This window comes from Elephantulus edwardii, unplaced genomic scaffold (assembly GCF_000299155.1).
Source record: "Elephantulus edwardii isolate Elephantulus edwardi_28Jun2011 unplaced genomic scaffold, EleEdw1.0 scaffold00438, whole genome shotgun sequence".
In the NCBI taxonomy this organism is placed as follows: Eukaryota; Metazoa; Chordata; class Mammalia; order Macroscelidea; family Macroscelididae; genus Elephantulus; species Elephantulus edwardii.
Window position 1 is genome coordinate 286,115 of NW_006400188.1, and position 19,966 is coordinate 306,080.

At 59.0% G+C, this 19,966-nt stretch overlaps 2 protein-coding genes across 3 annotated transcripts in view; one reads left to right on the forward strand and one right to left on the reverse strand.

Moving 5' to 3' along the window:
• XAB2 (XPA binding protein 2) overlaps positions 1-348 on the forward strand; it is a 17,604-nt gene extending 17,256 nt beyond the window's left edge. Inside the window, 2 exon segments of the mRNA XM_006902662.1 lie at positions 35-205; positions 287-348. Of these exon segments, the coding sequence (XP_006902724.1) occupies positions 35-205; positions 287-348 (233 nt within the window).
• A 1,405-nt stretch (positions 349-1,753) lies between these two features.
• Positions 1,754-19,915, reverse strand: CAMSAP3 (calmodulin regulated spectrin-associated protein family, member 3). Of its 2 annotated transcripts, XM_006902663.1 has the most exons (19): positions 19,768-19,915; positions 12,104-12,357; positions 10,940-11,062; positions 10,768-10,863; positions 10,563-10,595; positions 9,753-9,800; positions 9,356-9,494; positions 8,636-8,775; positions 8,460-8,553; positions 8,324-8,384; positions 8,102-8,175; positions 7,801-7,870; positions 6,248-7,721; positions 3,651-3,790; positions 3,288-3,565; positions 2,730-2,829; positions 2,497-2,609; positions 2,171-2,289; positions 1,754-2,082 (listed from the first exon to the last, which is right to left on the reverse strand). In XM_006902663.1, exons 1-19 carry the CDS (start codon positions 19,913-19,915, stop codon positions 1,777-1,779), a joined length of 3,810 nt encoding a protein of 1,269 aa, XP_006902725.1. In that variant the 3' UTR covers positions 1,754-1,776. The 2 variants fall into 2 exon arrangements, with proteins under 2 accessions (XP_006902725.1, XP_006902726.1); XM_006902664.1 differs by lacking the exons at positions 9,753-9,800; positions 10,563-10,595.
• Between the last annotated feature and the right edge of the window lie 51 nt (positions 19,916-19,966).

Below are 19,966 nucleotides of genomic sequence, written 5' to 3' on the forward strand. Positions count from 1 at the left end.
CCAAGGACACCAGGACGCCCCCAGACCCCTCCAGGATGGGAGGTGGGGGTGCAGGGGCAGGCCCCCCCAAGCTGAGGCCCCTCTCCACATGCCAGGAGCGATGCTTCCCGTGAAGAGCTGGCCGAGCTGGCCCAGCAGGCCAACCCCGAGGAGATTGAACTGGGGGAGGATGAGGAGGAAGACGAGATGGACCTGGAACCCAACGGTGGGTGTGGGGCCAACCAGGTGGGGTGGGAGGGAGGGGCACGAGCCTGTCAGAGGATGACCACCTGTTCCCCACCCCTAGAGGTGCGCCTGGAGCAGCAGAGCGTGCCAGCCGCCGTGTTCGGAAGCCTGAAGGACGACTAGGCCCCAGTGCCACCTCTTCCCCCCTCTCCCCATTAAAGCCCATGTTTGTACATCCGGTCTGAGCCTTCTTCCTTCTTCCCAGGTGCCCACGGGGAGTGCCAGCTCAGTAGTGCCCTGGCCCCGGGCCCCTCGGGGATTGGCTGGGATGGGGGCGGGGCAGCCGGGCAGCAGGCCAGGACACTCACCCCGCCCCACTCCACCCCGCACAGCCAGTTCTGGACTCGGAGCTGCCAGGCCTCTGCCTTGAGGAAGCTCCTTGAGCTGTTAGCCTGGGGCCTGGTCCCCGCTGTCCAGGTCTCCCCTAACCTCTGTCCTCTTCCCACCTCAGCCAGCCCCACTCCCTGGAGAGAGCAAGTCAGAGAGCCCAGCCTGGACCCAGCTTTATGAACTTGGCACCCATCTCTTCCCCTCGGTGACCAGGTGCCAGAACTGGTCTGGAGGCCCTGGTCAGGGTGTGGCCTTTAGTCATGGGAAGCCATTAGAAGCTCTGCACGATTAAGGGCTTTGAGCGTAATCCGATTTGCATGTGGAGGAGCTCACGAAGGCTACTGTGTGGAGCCAGGCCTGTGGGAGAGAGGCTGTGTAGACAGGCTGTGGAACAGGGCTCCTGGGGAGGGTGGGGGGAGGCTGTGTGGTCCGGAAGAGGTGTGGAGCCAGGCCTGTGGGAGGGAGGCCTGCCTGGAGGCTGTGGAACCAGTTCTGTGGGTGGAAGGTCAAGGTGGAGGTTGTGGACAGGGAGGCCGTGAAGATGAGTGTCTGGAGGAGGCAGTTGTGGCTCTGGTGGTCCTAGGGGAGATGTGGCTGAGACAGGAGTGCCAGGTCAAGCTGACACCCCAGGGTGGGGGGTCAAGGGAAGCAGCACTGGCACCTGAGCCCAGGGCAGCCATGCGCTCCGCTGGCTCCCAGCTGTGATGTGGGTGCCTGTGTCCCGTGGCCGCGCTAAGAGGCAACCAGATACATGGTCATGGAACAGAGCGAGAAGCCTGGGAGGCTTGGAGGTGACTGAGCACAGCAGCAGGCTAGGCGTGAAGATCCAGTTAGAAGCTGACCCCATAAAAAGCAGCAGGGAAGCCAAGACTACCAGGCAGGCTGGGAGGAGCGGGGTTGACAGGGGGCAAAGTGACCACAGCATCAGATGCCCGGAAAACTGGTGGGGCTGGCAGGGACCAGGAAACTGGAGCGCAGCCGGGCCAGCCTCCAGGTGACAAGGACCCACTTCTTCTTCAAATTATTTATTCAAGGTGTGAGGACGGACGGGGGCTGAGCCGAGTACCGAGTCCCTGAAACACCCAGCTCAGCACCCCCAGCAGGACAGGACGGACACAGACTTAGGGGATGGGGCCCCAGCCCCACCCAGACAAGGGCGGAAACAGGCAGGACCCACAGATGCCAGCTGTTCTTAGGAGGGCGGTGGCCGCCCAGATAGGGCTATTTGGGGGTGCTGCCCCCTTTCTTGGGTGTTGTGGGCTTCTTGCTCTGCCAGAGGTGGCCCTGGATGGTGAAGGCGTCCACGCTCATGGACATGGTCTTGGCAGGAATCTGGGTGAAGCGCTTGCGGTCCGAGTTGTACTTATAGATGCCCTCCACCATGGCGGGCGTGACGGTCCTGGGGCCGTAGCCCGCCAGCCGGGACAGCTCCTCCGACTCCCCAGTCAGCGTGTACAGTGCCCGGAACTGGCAGCTGGAGTCTCGGAAGAGGATCAGAAAGTGGTTGGCCTTGCTCTTCTCGATTTCCTGTGGAAGAGGAGACGTGTCAGGAATGGCCAGCCACCCTGTGGGGGCCCAACCCAACCCCCTGTGCCCACCCCCGGCACAGGCGCACCTCCAGAATGCGGTTCTTCTGCGGCTCGTTCACCTTGCCTGCTAGGCAGCAGTGTGAAAGGGCGTTGTGGATGATGAATTTGTTGGACTTGGCGCTGGGCTCCTTGTAGAGCCGGGGACCTGTGGGGCCGGGCAGGTCGTCAGCAGGACCAGGGGCAGAAAGAACCGGAACCGCTGCTCACCACCCTCACCCATGGGCTCCTGCACCCCCTGCACTCCGGCATCTCCCACCCATAAGCTCCTGCACTCCCTGCGCTGTGCGCTCCGGCGTCTCCCACCAGTGAGCTCGGGCATCCCCTGCCCCGTGCACTCTGGCCCAACCCCTACCTGTGTACTCAGGCACCGACGCCGGGGACGAAGCGTTGCTGCCGTTCTCCCAGTCACGCTCGCGGCTCCCGGGCAGGCGGCTTGGGGACATGAGGCCAGATGGGGATGGGGCCCTAAGGAGCAGAGGTGGGGGGTGTCGGTGTGGGGCGACACTGCCCTACACACACATCACACTCAAGCACCGACATGCATGCACAGAGACTGAAGCCACCTCCCGCCTGTGTCCAACTCACCGAGACGTGGGCCTTCTCACACCGAGGTTGTGGGGGGCCTCGTTGGCCACAGTTGACAGTGACAGGGTGGACTGGGAATAGACCTTGCTGAGCCGAGAGCCTGGAAGCAGAGGGCGCTGGTCAGGCCTCACTAGAACCCCTTGACCCCTGAGGTCCCTCATGCCACACAACAATCCCCACTGCCCCCGGCTGGCATCGAGCCCTGGCTGCAACAAGCTCGGAGGACTTTAAACGGCGGGAGTGTTGGAAGACCACCAGGCCTGCCTTCTGAGGAGCTTCTAGGTGGACTTGAACTTCCAACCTTATATATATATTAGTTGCTTATGCCACCCAAGGACTCCAAACACCTAATGAGGAAGAGATTTTCCCACAGGAAAAGGCCTCATTCAAACTCTCTACTTGTCCATGAAACGACAGAGGCAACTCCAGGCCAGCCCTGCCCACTACCTGTTCCCCTACATCTTGACAGACAGAGGGAAGCCCCCTGAAATGCCTTTCTGCAGTCCTGCATGTCCCCTCCCACACCCTCACACAGGGCCCTGGCCCCAGTGTCCTCACCGAGCAGGCCCCGGGCAGGGCTCCGGGCCAGGGCTGAGTCGTCACAGCAGCCAGAGCGGGGCCGAGGGGCCTTGCGTCCACCGCGGCCTGGCCTTCCGGCCCCCGACGCACAGGGCCGCAGCACCTTGTCCAGGTCGTCCATCAGCTTCAGCTGCGCCCGGCGCTCGTACTCCAGCCTCGTGAACTCCCCCCGCCGGGTGCCCACCTCCTCCTCGGCCCGGGCAGCGGGCACCGCGGGGGGTGGCGGAGCCGCTGGGGCCACCTCCTCCTGGGCCAGTCTGCAGATCAAGGGGGCAGTCAGACAGCTGAGGGAGTCCCCAGGAAGCGGAAGGAAGAGCAGAGTCGGGGGTCACCAGGCCTCACCGGGCAGCCTCCTCTCTCCGCTGCTCCTTTTCCGCCTCCTGCCACTGCTTGCGCCGCCGGGCCTCCTCCGTCCTCCGCTGCTGCCGCTCCAACAGGCTGGCCCGCTTCTGTGCCATCTCATCCTCGGGCTTGTCAACATCCTGGGGACAGACGCCGAGTCGGTGATGACCCTCCACTGCCCAGCCAGCCCACTGCCCTTCTGTCCTTGTGCTGCGGCCTCATTTGTGCAGAGTCCCTGGCTGGGGCAGTTAACACTCGGCTCACATCCAAGAGGTACTGCTCAGCAGTGCAGCGGAAGAGAGGCCTGGCAATCCACGTCTATCAAGATGGTGGTTGTTATTCACACCATTCAGTCACTCTGGCTCTTTGTGACCCCAAGTGACAGTGATCCTCCCGCCAGGGTGGATACCATGGGGTTTTTCTAAGCCATCATCTTTACCAGAGCTGGTCACCAGGTTTTTCTCCCAGTAGGTCACTGGGAATTTGAACTCCCAACCTTTCAGGAGCTAAGTGCTCAACTGTTGTGCTACCAGGGCTCATCATTCTATAATGACGGCAGCCAAGAACCTCCCTAGAGCGCAGTTCTCTGTAACAGCAGGGCTCACCCATGAGCTGAAAACACCTGGAGGTCAAGTAACATGTGAGCTGTCAGCAGGCTTGCTGGTAACCAAGAGGTTGGCAGTTCAAATCTGTCCAGTGGTGTCACGCAAGCTAGGCCTGGCCATCTGTGCCCATTAAGATGATGGCTAGAAAAGCCCACAGAGCAGTTCTGCTCTCTCACACACCGGGCCACGAGTGCGGAGCAACTCGCGGCAAGTTCAAGCGCAGCAAGGCGTGGAGTTCACAACAAAACCCAGTGAGTCCATTCCAGGGGCACAGGAGGGACCTGGGTGGTGGAGACAGGGAGCGCGCCCAGGCAGCTGGTCGAAAGGCTGGAGGCTCAAGTCCACGCAGAGGCGCCTACATGACCTTCAGGGGGATATTGGCCCCAGGTGAACCCTATGGAGCGCAGCTGTACTCCTGCACACCTGGGGACACTTGATGACAACAAGTGGCTCAGTTGACAACAGCCCTACACTGAGGACTGGGGCACAAAGGGGACCCGAGCAGACCTGGATGCTGCTTGTGCAGAGCATTTACCCCAATAGGAAAAGAGATCAAACATCACACAGACGGTGGCAGACAGCAAGAAGCACCTGGTGCTGCTGAGCGACCCTGGGGAGAGGGGCACCCAGGGAAGTTCCTCAGGGTAACAAGAAGGATCTGACAGGTGGAGAGAGCGGTCCCCCAAAGCGAACAGGTGTCCAGGCCCTGGTGCCACAAGCCTCGCACAGCCCAGAACAGCTGGAGTGTCCAGTGTAGAGCTGGGGGACAGCCTCCCGGTAATGCCGAGTCTAAGGCCCTGGGGGAAACCATCTTTCACACTAAGGACAAGGGGGGGAGACCCAAGGGCCACGACAAGGTCTGATAGGCATTTTTAAAAGACTCACTACACTTGTTCAGTGGAATGAGACGGAAGCAGCAGAGGCCAGTGAGAGACAGGGATAGTCCAGGACAGGAGCCCATGAGGCAGAGGAGGGGGTGGTCATCAGGGCAAGGGGCAATGGGGGAAGCAGAGGCTTTGGGGAAAGAATTCTACCTCTACCTGTTTTTCCTACTCCCGTCCACTCAATCTGTCAACCTGACCAGCCTCTACCCACAACTTCGTCAAAGTATCCACCAGACCCATCTACGCCATGTCTGTCTGCGCACCCCATGCGTCTACCCAAATGTGCAGGCGTCCAACCATCCACTCCTAAATAAAGCCCTATCCATTCATCTGCCTACCCATGCCCAGGCATGGATCCCCTGTCCATGACCACCCACCCATCCGTCCACCTCTCCACACCATCCTTTCCATCTACTAGTCACTCACGCTTCCATCCAGCCATCAACCTATCCTATCCGGCTACGCACACCTTATCTGCTGGTCCGTTTCCACTTCTCCTATTGAGTTGCCCACCCACATACGCATCCACCTATCAATAAAGCCTTATCCATTCTCTGTCTACCCACCCATCCAACCACCCATCTCCCGGTTCACTCTTCTCCCCACCCACCCACCCATCCATCTGTTGTTCACCCGTCACTCAATAAAGCCCAATCCATCTGTTATGGATTGAACTGGGTGGCCCCTCAAAAATACGTGTTACAAATGATACTTGTGCCTATAAGCATTTAGGAATTAATTTTCTTTGTTACAGTATAGGGTGTATATAAGTCATTTCCTCTCGCGATATGACAGACCAATGAGGTGCAGAGAAGGAGGAGGAAACTCGGGGAAAGCACAGATGCCAAGATCACACCAAGGTATCAAGGACCTTCCTTCAGAGCTAACATAGAAAGAACGCCCTGAACTTGAACGTCTAGTGTGACTGACTGTGAGAAAATAAACTTCTGTTTGTGAAAGCCACCCAACTGTATTATTTCTGTTAGAGCAGCACTAATTCACTCAGACCTCCAGGTAATCTTCTGCCCAGCCACCTGTGTGCACCCACAAACCCCCATGTGCCTATCCACCTGTCCAGCCGTCCCCCACCTGCTCAGGTGATGCTCACCTTATAGAAGAATCCAAGTCCAGCCCTGGGTTCTCCCTCTGAAGATGCCTCCTCCTCGAGGGAGTCCTCGGCACCTGGGGGGCTCCCGTCTTCCTCATCCTCGGCTGTGGGCTCCTGCAGGCTGCCCAGCGGGATCTCGATGAGGCCGGGCCGGGCGGAGGGCTCCTCGGGCGGCGTCCCCTCCGCCAGGAGAATGGAAGAGCGCGTCTGCACGGGCACCTGGCTCGGCGAGAACTTGCGCAGGTGGGGGAGGCTGTCTACGTCGTTGGGGGGCGTCAGCACCCTGGTCAGGGGCGCTAGCCGCAGCTCTGCCGGCCGGGCGTGTTTGGGGCTGCTGCGAGGGGCTGCGGGGCTAGGGCCAGGCCCGGAACTGCGACGCGCGGCTGGGGCTCGGCGAGCGGGGCTGGGGGACGAGGCTTTGGGGCCTGTTGTGGGGCCGGGGATGACCCAGGCAGCAGGTGGCGAGCCGGGGCCGGGGGGCTCGTGTGGGGCCAGGAGCCGCTGCTGCTGGTCCGTTAGCCTCTGCATGTCACGCTGTAGCGAGTTCAGGGCAGCGCTCAGCTTGCTGACCGCTCGGTTGTACTCTCCCAGCCCCTCGGGGGGCAGCGGCCCCAGCTCGGGAGAGAAGGTCACTGACTTGGGCCGCGGGGACGGCTCGCCCTGGCCCTCGCCGGCCGGCCGCTCGCCGCCAGGGGCTGGACCTGCCTCTGCCTCCCCTGCGGCCTCGTCCTCGGGGGCACCGGCCGCTTCCCGCGGCTGCACCTGCAGAAATGCACTCTTGCCCAGGCGCTGGCGGTGCTTGGCGAAGATGGCCTCGATGCGCCGCTTCTGGGCCTCGATGGCCCGGCGCTTCTCCTCCAGTCGGGCGCCAAGCTCACTCATCTCCGAGCTCAGGGCCTCAGGGGCAGCCGGGGTGGCCTCTGGGGAGCCCCCTCCAGCCTCGGCCTCTACCTTCACCAGCTGCTTCTTGCGTTCAGCGAAGCTGGTCATCTTCACTTCGGAGTTGGTGGCCGGCGACGAAGCCACTGACTTCGGGGACCCCTCAGGGTGTTTTGAACCCTCCCGAGCTGGGCACGGTAATGGTTTCGAGGGTCCCTCGGGGTGGGGCACATACGCAGGTGCTCTGGTGGGCCCATCGGGCAGTGCTTTCAAGGTGCCTTCGAGTGGGTAGGGAGAGGTCAGCGGCGGTTTTGAGGGCCCCTCGGGGGAGTGGAGGTAGAAGCTGCCGTCGGCGGCCCCATCGGGGAGCAGGCGGGGCTCGGCGCTGTGGATGATCTGTAAGGCCTCCTCGATTGTGGGTAGGTCCCCGGGCTCCGGCGGGGGTGGGGCGGACGTCCGGGCCTGCAAGGGGCGAGGGGGCCCCAGGCTGTCCGAGCTGACCGAGCGGAGCAAGACCGGATCTCCCATCACGACATCCACATCGCTGTCCAGGCCAAAGGGGGTGCTGAAGGACACAGCCTGGGAGAGGGGCCGGCTGGGCGGCGGAGGGAGGGGTCAGGCCCTAGGGGTCACCTCAGGCCGGCCCTCCCCACCTTGCCCCGGGTGACACCCACCTGAGTTGGCGGTTCCAGACCTTGCCCAGCGTCTCCATGTGGGACATGGATGGTGAGGACTGTAGGGAGCCTGGAGGGGATAGGGAGTGGTCACCTGGGGGTCATCACGAGGGTGGCCATGGCCACAGGGCAGACACGGGCGGCTGCTAGGTGTGCCCACCAGATTAGAGCTCTCCAGAGATGGACAGCTGGGGTTCTCGAGATCACGATGGGGACCGAGTGTCACTCAGGGTGTCCTGAAGAGGCACGTGATCAAGCTCACAAACTCTCAGATCAGGTGGGGCCCCTTCCACCTCCTCACCTGTGGATCCACGGAGTGGAGACTGGGGGCCTCCAGGGGACAGGAGCGGGTGACGGAAATTGAAGACAGGAGAACTGCCAAGAGACCCCTGTCAACTGAGTGGTGTCCTCCCAGAGGGGAGTCACTCATCTCCACCCCACCTCAGCCCTGCCACCCAGCACCAAGCCAGGAGGAGCAGCCCACACGACAAGAAGACCACACCGACACACGGGGCAGGCGTACCTACTGCCACTGTGGTTTTGATTCTGGGTTGGGGATGCATCTGTGCCTCGGGGGGTAGCAGCTATGGGCAGAGAAAAGGGTCAGGCTTGGCAAGGAACCTCCCCACCCCGGGCTTGTCCCCAGGGCTGGGCCTCACCGTGCCCGTCGGGCAAGTCTTTGGGCTGCACGAAGTCGGGCTTGAGCACCTCAAAGCACGTGAACATCTCGGCCAGCAGCACCACTAGGTTGACCTGGAGGCAGAAGCAGCTTCAGCCACCAACCCCCACAGCCCAGGGCACCAGCTCAGTCCCCCGAGGCCCTCGATGGTCTCACCTTGAGGGGTGGGGGGACGTACAGCAGGTCCTCCAGGGACAGCGGGCAGCCACGTGGAAGGCGAGAGGCACAGAAGTCCTGCACTAGCTGGAGGTTGTATAAGCTGTCCGCCACCGACATGGGGTCCTTGAGGCAGACCTCTGTGGAGACAGAAGGTTGAGGTCCCCGACTTTAGGAGGAGGGTAAGAGAGCTCAGCAGCAGAGGATCTGTGCCAAGCTGGGCACCCCAGAAAGAGATGAATACTGCAAAACTGGAGACTCTGCCCCAGGACCTTTGCACTTGCTGTCCCCAGAGCTGCCCAGAGCTGACTTCTGCTGGCATGGGTTCACATCACTGCCCCAGGACTACTCTTCCTGACCATCTGCAGCCTTCCATGGGGGACTCAGTGGCCATGTGACATCCACTATGGATCAATTTGTCCTTCCCAACCACAAAGAGGCATTGGTGCCCAAGGAGAGGGCTTTGAATTGGGCTCATGGGGCTGGTATTTGGCATCCACTCAATTACATTATCACCTATAATGCTCAAAGTCACCTTAGATTTGTTCAAAGGTACACGGCTAACCAGAGGAAGAGAGGCCTCAATCCAAATGTGCGAATTCTGGAAGTGCCACTCTTAATGTCACCATCCTGTCCCCAAGCAGAGAGCTTGGACATATGGCTTGAGGGACACAGAAAGATGCTGGGTCAGGGGACACTGCCTCCAGCCCATCCACTCACCCTCAAGGCGCAACAGCTGGGGGCAGTAGCAGTGGATAGTGGCAGCCAGGGCCGCTCCACTCGCCAAGTCTTGGAGGCTGGCCACCGTGGGGAAGCAGGGCGCGCGGCGGGCCACGGCACGGTCCTTTCGGTACCGGATCTGCGTGTGACGGGCACTGGGTCAGATCAGAGCTCTGCCTGGCCCCGAGGTAGGAGGTCATGCAGGCTGGGCAGGGAGGCCTGGGGTTCTCATTATGAGGGGCCATGAAGCTGGGGGTCCCAGAGCCAGAGTGGGGGGCCAGCCTGGAGCAGGGGAGGGGCAGCAGCGAGAGGCAGAGGCGATGCCTGCGAGCAGCCAGGCCAGCAGCAGGGGCCAGGGGCAGGGACGCCTGGGACCCCAGGGTGGGGGATACGTTACCATGGGGGGTTTGCTCCCTGACTCCTTCAAACAGAAGGCAATTGCGTGCTGGGGGGAGAGGAGCAGCGTCAGCCGGGCAGGAGGGGGGCTGACTTGCTGGGCCCCCAAGCCCGCCTCTCGGGGGGAATGGCCCTGCTGCCTGTCCTATGTTCTGGCCATCCAACTCCCTAACTGTGCTCTGGCTGGCTGGGGGAACCCTACAGAGCAGCCCCCTCATGCAGGCAACCCCCCACAAAAGACCCAGGCCCCCAGCTCAGGGAGAGGATGCATGGAAAGCAGGGAGGCAGGAGAGGAGCCCCCCCAACCCACGTCCGAGGGCAGGGAGAGGAGGTCCAGGCGCGAGCAGAGGCGGGACCCAGCCCCTCTGATGGGGTCAAATGTGTTGGGTGTTAGGGTCAGGCAGGCCCTTCCCCAAAGCTGGGGTTTCATGAGAGAAACAAGGATCTCAACTGGAGAAGGCCTCTTATGCTTTCTGGAGTTTAGGGTCTATTGGCTGGAGGAGTCCTTTCCCCATATTCCTGTGATCTGACAGAGTGAGGGTCTCCTCTCTAAATTAGGGGGATAGGCTAAGGGTGTACTGTATTAGTTAATATGGCATTTGCCCTTCTGATCAAGAGACAAGCATCATCCACCCCATGGTTACATGGGGCAATGTCATATTCTTTAACAGAAGGGTTTCTGTCCCACAGGGTTAGGGTCCCTCCTCGTTTGCTCATAGCTGGGGTGAGGCAGGAGAGAACTCTCACAGGCAGGCAGACACAGAGCGACAAGTGGGGCAGGCAGACGGGGCGGACAGAGAGCCCCACTTACAGGGACCAGCTTCCAGTACCAGCGTGTGGGGCACTGAGGCCAGAGAGGCAGAGAGGAGAGCAGCGGGGGTGGCGCAGGGAAGGGACAGAGAGAGAGTGAGAGTCATCAGCAGCCCACCCACCCAGGAAGGGCACGAGGCACAGCCCACCCCGGTCCCCCAGCCCTCCAGCGCCCGTCCATCCATCAAGCCTCGTCCCAGCCTCACCGAGGGCTGAGTTGGTGCCACCCCATCTGCCGGGGCTGCTGGGGACGCTCGCTGGATGGCTTCCTGTTCCGTTTTCTCCTGCAGCCTCCGTACAGTCTAGGAAGCAGGCAGCGGTCAGTTGTCAGTCACTCAGCTACCCACGCCCCCACTGACCCCAGCCAGCTCCACCTACCGAGTCCACCCAGAGAAGGAGCTTGTGCTCCAAGCTACTGGTGGCCACAGGGCCGGGCAGGGTCTTTGTCCACTCGAAGGCGAAGGCAACCATGAGGGCATCGATGACAGCTAGGTGGGCACCCTGCAGGGATGAGGGCCCGTGAGTGAGATGAGAAGAGCAAGGAAGGGGGGAAAGTGAAATCTAGAGGTGGAAGGGACTTCAACGGGAGCCTGGGGACCGTCAGCAAGAAAAGAACCAGGATTAAGGTCCTGGAAGAGCCAAGCCTGGCGGGTTGGGCTCAAGGCCAAATCTAAGACTAGCTGCACATGGGTCAGTCCTTTCAGAAGGTGGGAGAAGCCTCGGAGAGAAAGTCTTTAGGGAAGCAAGGTCCCTAAGTACAGCAAGGAGTGGAGCCCAGAGCAGTGGGTGGGGCCTTGGAGGAGGAGCCAAGTTGAGAAGGAAAAACTTAAGTCAAATGACTAAATGGACAGGTCCTCAAGGGAAAGAGTCAGGGCTAGTGGCCAGGACCTTGAAGAGAGAAGGAACCAGGGCTGATGATCAAGGGAGTCAGGTCTGGTGTGGGTGGTCGTGAGTGCTCATGGAGGTTCCTAAAAGGAGCAGCCAGGCATGGTGGGCGGGACCTGAGGGGGAGGAGCCAGTGGTGGTAGGCGGGGCATTAGACGGAAGGAGCCAGGATTGGTGGATGTGTCCCTGGAGAAGGAGGAGCTAAAGCAGGTGGGCGGAGCACTGAGGGGAGGAGGATCCTATTTGGCAGGCTAGGCATTAGGAGGAGCCAGGAGGGGCGGGGCACTGAGAGGCGCAGGACTCAGCCTGGTGGGCGGGGCATTGTGAAGAGGAGCCCAGATTGGAGGACAGGACCTTGGGCGAAACCAGGCTGGTGGGCAGGGCCTCAGGGAGGAGGGGCCTCTCTGGTGGGTGGTTCCTTGGGAGGAGTCAGGGCTGGTGGGCGGGACCTCAGGGAAGAGGGACCTATCTGGTGCGTGGTTCCTTGGGAGGAGTCAGGGCTGGTGGGCGGGACCTCAGGGAAGAGGGACCTATCTGGTGCGTGGTTCCTTGGGAGGAGTCAGGGCTGGTGGGCTGGACCCTTGAGGGAGGGGCCAGGGCTGGTAGGCGGGGCCATGGGGCCTGTCAGATAGGCCTGCCTGGCCAGAAGGGGCTTACCATGAGGATGGGCTGGTGCCGCAGGTCGGCCTCAAGTACTGGGCGCTCTGGCAGCGAGGGCACCGTGCCCTTCCGTGCCAGCAGTGCTAGCAGCGCCGAGGGGTTCGGGGGCGCCTCGAGCTGTGGCAATGCTTGGCGCCAGGCCCTGCAGTAGAGCTCAGCTGAAAGCAACAGCCTCGTCACAGGGGGCTTCACGTGCTCCTGCGCATACTGGTCGGTGTAGAAAGGTTCCCACAGCTCTGGGGGTACATGCTCTGTGGAGGCGGGAAGGGAAGGCTGTCAGGGGCCCTGCAAACTCCTTCCACCCCACTCTTGGGACCTTCCATACACACGGTCCCAACCACAGGCTTGGACTTGGGTGGACGCCCCAGGCTGAGACAGTACAGGAACTGGGCTGAAGCACAGGTGGCCAGGCGAGGGATGAAGGTGTCCTGGGTGGAAGGGCCTGTGGGTGCAAAGTCCAGGCACTGAGAAGGAGCAGAGTGTGGCTTGGCAGGACACCATGCCCAGCTCGGGGTCTTTGGGGTGGAGTCTTAGAGGAAAGGGGTCCTGATTAGGCTCTCAGAATGCTCAGTGAGGAATGATGACAACCCTTAAACCCATCTGAACTCTCCCATCAACCAGGAAGCAACCAAAGCAATTGTTAATTGTTAACTCAGCTTCCTAAAGGAGGAAACTGAGGTAGGGTTCTAGTGCACAGAATGGGGAAGTGGCCAGATTGTAGACTCTTTGAGGGGGTGGAGTATGCTGAATCTGAGGTTCACGGGAAGAGGTGAGTGAGGAGGGAGAGGGAAGAGCCCAGGTCCATCTGATCTGAAGGGGAATGAAGGGCAAAGGGTGGCTGAGATGGGATCCTGGAAGGGCAGCCCGGGAGGACACCTAGGAGTCAGAGGACACAGGCGACTGGGGTTTAAGCGGGCTCATCATACAGAAAGAAGGAGGGGAGGAATGATGTATACTGCATTGAAACAGATGAGGAAGAGAACTGTTTGGAAGGGACATATGAATGCGTATTCTTGTCATTACAGAAGTCCAGAGTGAAGCCTGCATAGTGGAGTGGATTTGGGGGGAGGGATTGCATAACAATGAAAGAGTTTTTCTTTCTTTTCAAAGAGCAAAGTGAATTGGGGGGGAGGGGTTGTGTAGGGAGAAAGGTGCAACAATGAATGACTGGAAACCCTAAGTCTCTGTAAACGTTCATTAAAATTAATTTTTTTAAAATGTTCAAATAAAAAAAAAGGGCTTATCAGAGAGGCAGCCCTGGAAACCTGGATACAAAGGCGAGGGAGAGGGGACCCTAGGTGAGAGAAGAGGTAAGTGGGTGGCAGAGTCCCAAGCAGGATCGAGCAAGGAGATGACAGAGGCCAGCAGATGTGCTGGGTGGGAGGACTTCCAGAGAGGCTCTTGGTCCTCAACAGATGGAACAGTGGTTTTATATGCTGAGGTTCTATGTCAGTTGGAGTCTCTGAATGGTCCAAATGGTTAAGTGCTTTGCTGCTAACCAAAAGGTTGGTGGTTCAAATCCACCCCAAGGTGCCTTGGAAGACAGGCCTGGCAATTTGCTTATAGAAGGTCACAGCCATGAATATCTTATAGGAGCACAAGCCTCTGGTGCACGTGCGTGTGCACGCACACTCCCCCCCCTTCCCAAGAGGGAAGGTCCTCTTACTTCTAGAACTCTGTGCACTTGACTTGGCAGCCATTCCCCCATCACAATCCTCACCCCTCCCCCAGTTCCACCCTTACCCTAGAGGTCAGAGGGCTCCCAGCCTACAGCCCCTTTAGGCAGGGTCCTTCCCCAGACCCTAAAATCACACCAGGCACCCCCACCACCACAGGAACTCTGGTGGCTTAGTGGTAAGAAATTGTATTGCCAAGCAAAGGTTCACAGTTTGAATCCACCAGCTGTTCCCTGAAAGACAGAAGGGCGGCGAGCTCTGGTGACCTAGTGGCAAGAAGCTGCACTGCAACCCCTGAGGTGCATGGTTCGAATCCACCAGATACTCTGCTGAGAAGGCAGGACAATCTCCTCCTGTACCAATCAGATCCGATTTGATGGTAAGCACACAAAAAATAATAAAAAGGGGGTTTTTTTAAAAAAAAAAAGAAGGGCAATCACTCTCCAGTGCTATTTACTGCCTCTGAAAACCCAACTCAATGGTACAAGAAACACACAACACCGTCAAGCTGGAGGCCCCACCCCACAGAGAGCGTCCTCTTCCAACCCTCTCAGCTCTATTCCTTGAAAGAAAAGATTTCCCTTGGCTCTGCTTCCGCCTGCCCAAGGCCAGCAGTGACCAGCCAAGGTACGCTTGCAGGCCTCTATCTCACTGGGGCTCTGTGCCGGAAATCTCCTACCTCCGGAACAGGCCTCCCCCAGCGGCTCCTACTGTGTTCTCACTTCCTGAGCCCAGCCTCCTGAGAGACATCACTGACTTATCTGTCTTTGGTGTGGGGTCTCTTGTCAGGCAGCTGAATGCCATGGGACAATACCTGCCTGCCCCACACGACCAGAGATGGCGTGCATAACCGTGAGAAGCTGGAGGATTGTGGGATTGTATCCACCAGAAAGATCCCTCCTGACCCCTGAGCCCCCAATCTTGTTTGGAAATAGGGTCTTTGAAGATGTTATCAGCTGAGTTAAAATGAGGTCATCAACTCAACTCTGCTGTACCGGAACCAGAACCGGAGCCAATTCTCACGACTCAGAACCGACTCACAGGTGGCCCTCCAGCACATTTTCAGAGGCTGTCAATCACACAGGAGGAGACAGCTCATCTTTCTTCCTAAGAGCAGCTGGTAGATTTGAACTGCCTGCCTTTGGGTTGGCAATGCAACTGTCTATCCAGCAGGCCACCAAAGATAATGCAGGACAAACCAAACCAAACGGGTCCATCAGAACAGAACTTATGGAAGCAGAGTGTCAGGACTTTCTCTGAAGGTGTTTCTGGGTGGTTTCCAATTTTTTCGATTAGAAACTGAGCACTCACTCAATTGCCCCACCGAGGAACACCGATCCAATATATGTAAATGCTGCCGAGTCAGCCCTAACTCGATGAACCCACATCCAACAGAATGAAACGCCGCCCGGCCCTATCACGTCCTCACAACCATTGATGCTTCGAGCCACTGTACAATCCATCCCCTCGAGGGTCCTCCTGGCTTTCACGGACCCTCCATATGCCAAGCATGACACCCTTCTCCAGAGACTGGCTGCTTGTGACAACATGCCCAAAGGTTGTGAGACTGAGACACAGTTGTTAAAGAGACACAGTGATGGGCACAGGGAGGAGACTATGGAGGAGCAGAATGATGCTGTCACAAAGCAAAGAACCTGAGGCTCCCCGAAGCTGGATGAGAGACAGCAGGGTCCTTCCCTAGAGCCTGGCCCTGCCCAGACCCTCAGCATCAGTTTCTGGCTTCCAGCACTGTGGCACCAGTGTCCGTTGTGTGGAGACACGCACTCACCTGGAGGAGTTTTTCCTCAGGAAAGTAACGGATCTTGGGCTGGGACAAATGGTTAACCAGCACATCTACTAGCTGGAAGGTTGGTGGTTCAAACCCACTCAGGGCTATCTCAGAAGTCAGGCAGAGGGTCAGGGTAGGGGAGTAGTTGGCTTCTGAAAGTCGTGACAACTTGGAATCAGTTCTGCTCTGCACACATGGGGTCACCCTGAGTGACCTGGTGGCAATGAACAAGAACAACAATCTTACAGAGACTCCTCTGTTCTCAGATGCCAGCCTCCCAGGGGATGGTTTGCACCCACTCAGCGGCAGCTCCATGGAACATAGGCCCGGGGGTCTACTTCCTCCAAGACAACCAAGGAGAAGCCCGGGGAGCTCTGAGCAGCTCTGCGATGTGAGGTGGCAGGAGCCAGCACTGAAGTCCTGGCATCACGTTTGGTCCTGGTTTTCTAATCTCACTAGAGGAGATGGCAGGCCTTTCTCCAGAAACTGACAGACATCTGCTAAGGGGCCAGAGCGCTCCTCATTGAGAATCACAGCTTTATACACTTTATATACCACTGAGCCTGCCCAGCCCCAAATATCCAACAGAAACAAAATGTGGACCTTGAATTGTGGGGCTGGACAAGAGTCTTGAACATACCATGGACTGCCAAGAAAACAAATAGGTCTGTCTTGAAGAGGGTGAAACCAAGCTTCTCCTGGGAGACAAGGATTTTGAAGCTCTGTCTCACATACTTTGGGCACGTGTCCAGGTGGGACTGGTCCCTGGAGAAGGACATCATGCTCAGAAGGGTGCAGGGACAGCACAGAAGAGGAAGACCCGGGATGAGCGGATTGATACAGTAACTGGGGCAATGGGGGTCGATGTGTCAGAATGAGTAAGACCAGCTCAGGACAGGGCAGGCTTCAAAGCTGCTGTACAGAGGGTCGCTATGGGTCACAGGTGGCTTGACAGCATATTACAACAACAACTATAGTTTTCACTTTCCCAATACCATATCCAATGGCCACTGGCCCTGAAAGACAGCACAGAACTGCCCCAAAAGATTTTCAAGACTGTAAATCTTTACAGGAACAGACTGTCTCTCTCATCTCTCTCCCGTGGGCAGCTGGTGGTTTTGAACCACTGGCCTTTCGATTTGTAGGCGAGCACTTTAACCACATGCCCCCAGAGCTCCTGAGTCAGAATTAACTGGGTTTGCTTTGGACTTTTTAGTAACTACATTCTTAAAAAGTAAAGGGAAACAAGTAAAATGAATATAGTCTTATTTTTAAATTTATTCTCTGGTAACCTCGAGGCAAGAAGCTGCACTGCAATCCTGAAGGCACTTGGTTCAAGGCCATTAGTTTGGCAGGAGAAGGATGGGCAATCTCCTCTCAGGCATTTAACTGCCTCTGAAAACTTGCCGGAGGGTCAGCTATGGGTCTCTGGGTTGGTTCTGGCTCTGCCCTACACAACACAACACAACAACACAGAGCCCTGGGACTGGGGGGTGGGGGATCAGCTACTAAGCGAGAGGTCTGAACAGACCAGTGGCTCCAAGGAAGGAAGATGTGGCCTTGACCTTCCAAGCAGATGTACAGCTCTGGAAAGAAACCCTGAGGGAGTGTCCTACTGTGTTCTATGTGGCCATGAGGAGTTGGAAGAGATTCCTACGGGAATGCAGTTTTATACCCCAAAGTATATAATTTCAACACGGAATCCACGTAAAACATTATTAATGAGCCATGTGGATTCTCTCTCTCTCTTTTTTTTTTGTGGATTCTCTTTTTTAGGGGATGGGGAGGCAGGACTAAGCTTCGGGGTTCAGTGTGCTGACAGCATGTCTCTACAAGGTCAACCACACTGCAAGTGCTCAGTCCCCAAGTGGCCGCTCAGTCCCCAAGTGGCCACTCAGTCCCCAAGTGGCCGGCGCAACTTGTGCCGGGGCCTCGCCCACCTTCACACATCTGATCTTTATCCCCATTTTACAGACAAGAAAGCCTAGGCCCAGCACAGGATGACCTGCCCAAGATGACACGGCCAGCACACAGTGACCCAGCTTCCTGCCCTTCCCCTCCCCTGGTCACACTCATGTCTTCAAGGCATTAGGGACCACAGGCCTCTGCCCAGGAAGGAATCTTTCCTTGTCTCTGAGCTGACCTTCCCCACCCCCCATTCCTCTGCCTCTCCTCCCAGAGCCACCAACCTCATGTTATTGTTGTGTGCCTAAGAGTCTTATCACTCCCTACCCATAGCCTTGTGATATGAAGGGCTGGGAGACACCACTCATGGCCCCCTTACTTTCTCAAGCAGATTCTAGGGGTTTGTTAAGCCCGAAAGTGGGCCTCAATGGGATGCAGCAGGGAGCACAGGCGGAGGAGGAGGAAATAGGGACTGGAACGTTCTTCTCCAAGAACTGTCTACCAATTCACGCCAGTGCCTGTCTCCTGGCAAACTCCTATGCATTCTTCAAAGACCAAACCCTTCCTCCCCTGAGGAGCTCTGTCCTCCCTCCCTGGAAGATTTCAGGGATTTCCTCCCCAGGCCCTCCAGGCACTGATCACTCTAAGCAGCTTAAGGCTTTAAGCAGAGATGATCTGGCCCCTTCCCATCCCCCACCTCCAGGGCTCTGTGTCCTGAGCCCTGGACACAGCCAGCCACTAGCCTTTGCTAAGTTCATGAACCTAGCGGAGTGGGTCCTCATCTCGCTCCCAGGACCTGGAGTCCCTCTAACCCCACCACTACCCCCGTTTAGGGAGAAGGTGAAGAAAGGGGAGGTTGAGTCTTGACTCTCTGGGTGGTAGCAAAGGCATCCAGTGGAGGGTGATGCTGGGTCAGGGAGAATAGAACCAGGGTTTCTGGGATCTTATCAGCACCCGGCAGGGGACCTTGCTTTCCTCTTGGCCAAATGGAACAGTAACTGCAGCTCAGTCCCTGGCTGGGGGAGGTGACCAATATTCACATGATTTAATAAAACGATGACCAACACTCACACGAGTAGCCACAAGAGTACCTGAGTCCCAGACACAGGGCTCAAGGGGTTTCAGATCCCAGGAGGGCCCTCGCACCCTGGCCAGAAACCTCAGGAAGTAGGCAGTGGGGTGGCCATCATCTGGGGCCTGCCTGGCACCCATGGGTGTCTGCACACGTTTACAAATTGGACAAGTACATGAGCAAGAGCTTCCCAGAGAGGCAGCTGGAAGCTCAGAGACCTGAGAGCATTCATGATGCTGGGGGTGGGGGTGGGGACTCCCCAGCCCAGCCCTCCAAGGTGCTAGGGCCATCCTGGGTCCTCCTCAACATCCCCCTTCTTTCTCAAGCACATCTTTGGGGACAGGGAGACTCCAGGGAAGGCCCTGCAGGCGAGGTAGCTCGCTCATGCATAACCAGGTGCTGGACAGCTGGCACAGAGACTCGCACCCAGAACAGGTCCGGGAGGGCCACTGGCCAGGGAAAGGGCCCTGCCCAGCTGATGCCAAGCCCAGGGGGGGAGCAGGACGTCCCCCCAGGGATCCTGCCTTCCCCACAGCTAGCCTGGGCTCTCAGTTTGGCCTGGGGTGGCCCGAGCGGGCCTCTAATCTCGGGGCGCCTGCCTCACCCTCTGCTTTAGGTGGTCGCCATCAGACCAAAAGAGCCTTGGGGAGGGTGAGCAGGATCCGGCTGAGCAGAAGGCCTGCAGTCCCCCGGCCCGGGGCGAAGGAGCGCCGGGTCCGCCCTCGGTGATCTTGACCAGCCCTTCCCCTTCTCCTCGCTCCAACGAGGCGATCACTCACACCTGCCAGGGCCCGGCCGGGGCCGCGGAGGCGACGCGGGGCCCCGAGAGCTGCCGGGCGGCGCCCGCAGTGCAGGCCGGGCCCCGCGGGGAGCGCAGTGGGGTCGGAGGGGCGTGCGGAGGGTCTGGGGCCCTGCGGCGGGGACGCGTAACCGAGTGTGTAAGGCGGGAGTGGAGAAGAGGCGGAAAAGGGGAGGCCCAGGGGAGAGGGGAGGCTGCGGAGCAACCGGGGAGCCCTCGGCCCGCGGACCCCGGCGCTCACCTGGGGGCCCGGCCTCCGGATGCGGGCGCCGCGCCGGGCCTCCAGCCCCACCCCCACCGCCTAGGAGGCCAAAGTCCAGCCGGGGCCGGAGGAAGAGGGAGGCCCGGGCCCGGGAGCCCGCAGCCGCGCTATTGTTCCCGGCGCGCCCCGCCCCCCGCACCTGCCGCGCGACCCGGTACCTGCGCCCCCGAACGCGGCCCGCAGCACCCACGCCAGGCTGGCCGCCGCCTTGGCCCGCGAGAAATCATACTGGTCCAGCGACTTGATCTCGGGCACCAGGAAGGTCTTCCGCAGCGTCCCGGATCCCGGGGGCGCCGCCTCCACCATGGCGCCGCCGGGGCTGCGGCGCTCGGCCGGGCTGAGCTGCGTTGCCGCGCT